The 6,692-nt window shown below is 34.5% G+C and overlaps 1 protein-coding gene across 1 annotated transcript; it reads right to left on the bottom strand.

Moving 5' to 3' along the window:
- Window positions 1-232: 232 nt before the first annotated feature.
- Window positions 233-5,494, bottom strand: LOC140887015 (fimbrin-2). The gene is made up of 14 exons (XM_073294008.1): window positions 5,258-5,494; window positions 4,994-5,167; window positions 4,189-4,430; window positions 3,928-4,099; window positions 3,186-3,224; window positions 3,021-3,089; window positions 2,816-2,932; window positions 2,391-2,602; window positions 2,039-2,194; window positions 1,749-1,948; window positions 1,512-1,669; window positions 900-996; window positions 692-783; window positions 233-561 (listed from the first exon to the last, which is right to left on the bottom strand). The coding sequence occupies exons 1-14, from the start codon at window positions 5,342-5,344 to the stop codon at window positions 373-375; spliced, it is 2,004 nt and encodes a 667-aa protein (XP_073150109.1). The 5' UTR covers window positions 5,345-5,494; the 3' UTR covers window positions 233-372.
- Between the last annotated feature and the right edge of the window lie 1,198 nt (window positions 5,495-6,692).

Raw genomic sequence — 6,692 nt, 5'->3', positions numbered from 1 at the left:
GGTTTTTATATTTATTCAAAATAATATTGAGTTTCAATTTTATAAAATCCTAAATATTTGTTGTAGTAAAAAAATGAAGTCTACAGTACCACTTAGGACAAAGTCTCATGTTCGAGACTTAATTAACTTCTCCCCGACTGGAACTAATGAATGGAAGGGTGTACAAAATGGCCATCTTTACATCAATCCAAATACATGGTTTTATGACTATACAAATGTGTTTTTTTTCTGGTTTGTTTGTTTCAGCAAAACTGCATTCAAATGCTCAATTCTACACTCAAAATCACTCTATAAACCAATCAAGGATCAAATACAATACAATAAAAAAAAAAATACTCATGCTCAAATTCTTTGAATTTCAAGCCTCCTTTCTTAGTTACTGCTGTCATCCAATGATGATTCAGATGCAGTATCATCCATGGTGGAGTTTGAGCTCGAGCTCGTATCTACAAAGCTTCCAGTTTCACTGTCTGAAGATCCAAACGGTCGATCTTCCATCGGTTGTTTCAATGTCCAATACATGATGCTTGCAGTCAATGTAAGGATCATCTTCTGGTTTACCTGCAGCAAACGAAAGAGAAATATGAAGCATTTGTTGGTAGCTTTCCCCTTTTTTGACTGTCCTAAGAATGAGTTCATCTCCTGTTAGTTTAGGAGGATTGTTATCGTTTAAGTTTATTGTTTAGATTACCTCGATTATGTCTTCCGGAAGCAAAAATATGGAGCACCCCAGTTTCCTGGCAATACTTATGATGTATGTTGCATTCATCTTCTTCTCATCCTCTACATCATCCAAAGTTTTAGGACAATAAAATGAGCTTCAAATTGATGAATCCATGAGAAAAAGGCATGTAGAAAAATGATATGGATGCAACTAAATCACAAAGAAAGATACATACCATTTGATCCCTTTGTAACTAGACTCCAGTTGACAGATCTTGGGTGCACGGCGCTGAGTAGCTCGAGGAAAAATATTCCATCAGACAAGCTCTTATCCTAAATCGTGAAATTACATAACTTTTCATTAGAAGTCATGTTTCTACAATAATAATAAAATGGATTGAGGCAAATGAATAAGACGGATGGAGTGGAATAATAGACCAATAAATATGAAAGCAATAATTTACCACTAAGCAATTGAATGTAGTACTCTAGTGTTATGAGGGGTTTTAAAATTACTTTCAGTTGTAGTTTTTGATAAAGTAGTAGAAGTTCGATCTTATAAATAAAAGATATCTAGAAAGTTGGAGCAATTATTGTGAAAGCGATTGTCATAGAATAACTATTGCACATTTGCACTAGTTAACCTATGTGACACAACTATCAAAACATGATTAAAAATCTGAATTATATCTTTACATCAGTTATAACCTCTTGGTCCTCCTGCAATTTTTGTGCTTAAACAAGACGTGTGATTGATCCGGCTCTTTCAGTGACTAGAGAGAATGAGGGATATTCGTGTTTTCAGTTATATACACATCCATGGAATGAAAATGGTCCATGAATTATACCTTGAAACTGATCATGTGACTTTGACTCCCTGAATTTTTTACCTTTCCATTAGCCCACTCTAAAATGTCCGCATCAGTAATTTCCTTACCATGGGAATGGAACCTCAAGTTTTTCAAGAGCTGAAGCATGTTATACCTCATCAACTGCCATAGAAAGGCTGAAAATCCACGAAAAGAGTAGATGTTACCAAATAGCACTGAGTTTTTCTTCTCAAATATATGGCATTAGAAAGTTACCCAATATTAGTTTCTTATTCCCTTGAACAATGTCATTTCCAGCTATATTGACCAAGGAAAACTTCAAATGTTTCCCTATCTTCACAACTTGGTTGCAGTTTTCTACTTTTCTGAATGGCATCTTAATCGGTGGCTTAGAAGCTATTTTCCAATTAACAATCCCTGGGGACACTTTGTCAAGTGTCTCGAGCAGAAGCCATCTGCGAACAAAGCAAAAATGTCCAGATTTCTGAATAACTTCACTCTTGGAGGAACCACTAAAGTGGTAAATCTTCTCAAGAGATACTAACCCGTTTCTGAGATCTTCGAAGACATTGTCAATGTACGAGGAATTTCCGAGACTATTCATCCAAAACCGGAATGCCCTCTCTTCTCTGGAGATCTGTGTGTCATCCGGTAAAGTTTCAAGAAAAGATATCTGTTTTGTTTGGGTCGAGAGTCCATTCCTGTATATGAAGTCTCCGTATCACTAAATATTGTCAAAAACAAAGAAATAAAAATGTTTCATACAAAGTTTCTAGAAACTGCTATCATATTTTTGCAGTTGTAGCAAAAGAGGCCTTATTCAGTTGCTGATTTGATCACCAATAATGCATAAAATGTCAAAATCAAGACGTACCATAATTTAGAAGGTACTCTCACCTGTGCTGGAAGATATGGGCTACAAAAGCAAGATTAAGGTTTGGAGAACCTTCAACTATGTCTTTTGCCGTTAAGTATCTCTTGCAACCCATTCTATCAGCATGTTCAAGAACTAACTTTGCTCTCTCAAGATGAATTTTTAATGTCAGAGTAGACGGATTGTTGTGTTCTGGGGCTAGAACATTCAAGAGATGAGCATAGGCCTCAGCATCCTGCTCGTCCAGGAATTTCACCAGTCAAATGTTAATAGCATCCCATCTAGGAAATGGTATTGAAGAGAAAGCAAAAACCACAACCAAATGGAGAAACACTACCAATCAAAACAACCAAATACCATGTGAACTGTGAACATGATTATAATGAGCATTATAGAGCACGTGCAACAGAAGACAGAACAAATCCAATCTCAACTCATTTCCATTTACCTTTACATCAGATGAGAAGTTTGTAACAGTTTTTGCGTATCCTGCCTTTTTCAATTGAAAATTCATCCATCTTAACAAGATCTTCTCAGGTGGAAGGCTCATCAACTCTTCCACATCCTGATAGTTAAAATAATAAAGTGGATAAGCTACAGCGGCCACGATATTCTTAGGGCAAGAAAAAAGATTCCACTCTGGTATCAGTTACCTTACTATCATCAACCAATTCAACCAACTGTGGTGTTTTCTTCAAATTGAGGTCTGCCAGCAGTTGTATCTATAAGAGCATGTGGAAAAGGTGCAATGTAAAAAGATTTAACTTACTGGCATCTGTGATCTTAAACTATAGGTATATATAAATGTTGATTTTTACCTTGATAATTTGAGATATGACTCCAAGAACAAGATGTCTCTGAAAATTAGCGGTGCAAAAAAATTAGATTGAAGTCAATTATGAAAATCATAATTATATATCTACTAGAAACAGCACGATAATCAAATGTTAACTAAAGAAACTAAATCAACACACGGAGAGGTGATTTTCAAACAAATAAAAAAAGACAACAAAATTCGCCAAGCAACCAATAGAACCTTTTAAGCATATTAAGAGATAGTGACAGAGTGGGAGTTCCGATTACAGTAAGTTAATAATAGGAACAGAAGGACAATTTCAGATAACATTAAGAGTAGATTGGCAAGATGATTAGAAAACATTTTTAAGCTTGCAAAACCAAGCTCCATCCGGTAAGCACACAGCTTCATATTCATTTGTTAGGTTCTCCTAGACCAAAAGAGAGAGAATGAAAGAAAAATGAAAATATTTCAAAATTCAAGTATTTAAAAACAGTAAATTCAAACCTACCAGAAAAAAGCTTGACGAGTGCTGAGAGTGGTGTATGTTAATTTTCATCAATAAACACTTAAATACAAACAACTACTGTTGAATGGAGTTTGAGCATAAAAATTATTGACTGGACAAGAACTAAGAAGAACTATCATTAAAATGACTCAAGAAAAAGATAAACTAAAATATCATAATTTGTGTGGAACCCCTTTGGCAATGAATGTGAAAGAAAAGTCTAGCTTAATTGAGAAAATGGAATGAGCACACATACCCTCCCTTCAATAAAATCCTGAGTTCCTATATTGACTACTGTGCATCCAATTGCCTTGGCAGAGTTGAGGCATAGGGTATGATTCTCATTCCTCTCCCATGGATTGAGAATTCTCTTTGTATTTACAGCACGCTCATCGATTGTTCCAGGTACAGCAACATTAATTAGCTTACTGCATTCGAAGGACACATTTCTTAAAATCCAAACGACATTCACAAAATAAAGAGCACACATGCATGACTTGCAATAATAGATCATCACCAAATAAGAACTCCGTCTTTGGCAATCTCAAAGAGATCATTGGTGCTTGCATCAATAGGAAGGTATTTCTGCAAGAATTCATCTGCGGCAAGATAGTTATTGATATGTGCAACGTATGATGCTTTTTCAGATTCGCTTATTGTATGTAGCAATGTGGAAGTAGGAGATTTCAAGAATGCAGATGAATTCTTTGCACCACTTCCCCTTCTTTCGGTTGCTAGAGCTTGGAGTTTGAGATAAACCTGTCACAACATATTAACAAATTTTTCATACAAACTACACATATAATAGAAGAAACAGAGAAACTGTAAAATTAAAGAATCAAATTGTTGAACCAATTTTGAATTATCATGAAAATTCAATATAAATCCACAGGCTGAGTTGACAGTGTCCAGACATAATGCCTAAAAGCTCAATTGCCAAATCTTCTTTATGCCTTGCATATGTTAAAACATCAGGACAGTGACTAATGTAACAGACTTGTTATGGAGATCGAATTGAGAAAATTGGAACCAATAGCAAATAATGAAGTGAACAACTCCTTCCTATTCCCAACAAAGCGAATGAATAGTCCTGATAATATATGATCGGAGCACATTTTACCATCGAAATCATATCTTTGAGCTACGTTTAACTGCTAAGAAATGAAAAATGAAAGAAAGAAACCAACAATACATAATCTTGATCAATGGCTTTAGATCTTTCAGCTTTGTTACATCGTCTCGATAGATCTTAATATTGAAGAGACTTAAAGTTAAAAAATTTTTGCAATCAAAATTCGAATTGAATTGCTCGATGGGCTTACCCTGAGAAAGAGTTCAAAATCAACTTCAGTCTCCAAATTCTCATACGAATCTTGGAGAAGCACAGTTCTCTCTTCCACCGTCAGATTCTCGCCCACGTGTTTGAGCCTGGACATCTTCTCCGGCAACTCCCCCAGCTTCAGACCACCCCCGCTCTCCCTTCTCATCCCCATGAACTGCAAGAACCGCATTCATCACAACCGCATCCTAAAGAATTCATTCAACATCAAGAGAGGCAACAAAAAAGAACCCAGAACAGAACTTACAGAAGACTTCAAGCTGCGTAGCTCCACCTGCGTGAACTGATTCTGAAGCCATGGATCTGAAACCAACACCCCAACATAGCCAGCCATTGTTAAGAATTGTTGGGACTCAATAATTCAGCTAAAAAACAGAGAAAAAGGAAAGAAAAGGGGTTTGCGTGAGGAGACACACTGGGGTAGGAGCAAAGCTGTCACACAAAACTTCAGAATTCAAAATAATATGTCCCTCTTTCTTTCTTTCTTTCATTTTGAATTGCTTGAATCATTGTTTTTTTTCACACGGTTAAATCAAAGTGATTATTTAATATTATTAAATGAAGGGTTTTAACGGTCATTTATTTTTTAGTAGGGATTCTTTTCATTTCATTTCCTTTTTTTTTTTTTGGATAATGGGTTAATTGATTTCTTGCCATCTCTTCTTCATTTTAACAAAAAATTCTTCTCAATATTATTATATGCGATCAAATAGGGAAGGGTCGATGCTATCTTTGGGGTTGCTATCCCTAAGGGCAATTTAACGGACTCGGTCACATAAGTAGATCAAATCAATTGATATGCAAGAAACTGGGTCCGTTAAATCCCCACTCAAACACTATCCGGGTGAGGTAACATCGACTAGATCATCAAATAAATGGTGATCTCATTATATTTTTAAAATCAAAAAAAATTTCATCATTTTTTTAAATGAATCAAATATCATCATTTACATTCAAAAAAAAAAACACACACACACACATTTTTTGTATTATTGTACTTGTTAATCAGTTAATGATAAAATATTTTGATGCTTTACAAAGTCGATTTCTCCATGTCTCAACTTTTGATGATTCAATACCTCCAAAAATTCACCTGAAAAACCATGTATAAATCAGTTAGGAAAAAAAGGATTTATCTAAGAGTGACTTCCAGATAAAGTTAAGTAGAGCATGTGATAGTAAAAAAAAAAATTATTGTAGGAAATAAGAATAAATATATAATAAAAAAATCATCATTATTAAGTAAGAAAAAACGTGATAAAACATGCTGAATTGCTGATAAGTAGTACATGTGATGTGCCAAACGATTGTTTTTATGAGTGATCATATTTATTGTGAATGCATAAAGTAATTTCGAAATAATTAATTTTTTTTTTAGTTTTTTTAAGAATTAAGAATTATATATGATTGAATTGTGTATGTAACAATTAACACGATGTGTTCTTTATTCATGAGTAAAGTATAAAAGCACATCACATGGATGTGGTTGTACTTGTTGCTTATGGCTGCTTTCATTGCTTTTTTACTTAAAGTGAAGTTTGGGCGCAAACCAAACACAAAACTCGACCAATTGGCACTTAATATAGCTGAAGTTTGTGTTGATAAGTACGTTAAGTTTAATAATCGGGCGGGTTTTTATTGAATTAATTTTTTTTAATAAAAAAACACTCATTCTCCTTTAT

The sequence above is a fragment of the Henckelia pumila genome, chromosome 3 (genome assembly GCF_033568475.1).
Source record: "Henckelia pumila isolate YLH828 chromosome 3, ASM3356847v2, whole genome shotgun sequence".
Lineage (NCBI taxonomy): Eukaryota > Viridiplantae > Streptophyta > Magnoliopsida > Lamiales > Gesneriaceae > Henckelia > Henckelia pumila.
Note: the sequence above shows the minus strand (reverse complement) of the source record. Positions and strands in the feature narration are given on the sequence as shown.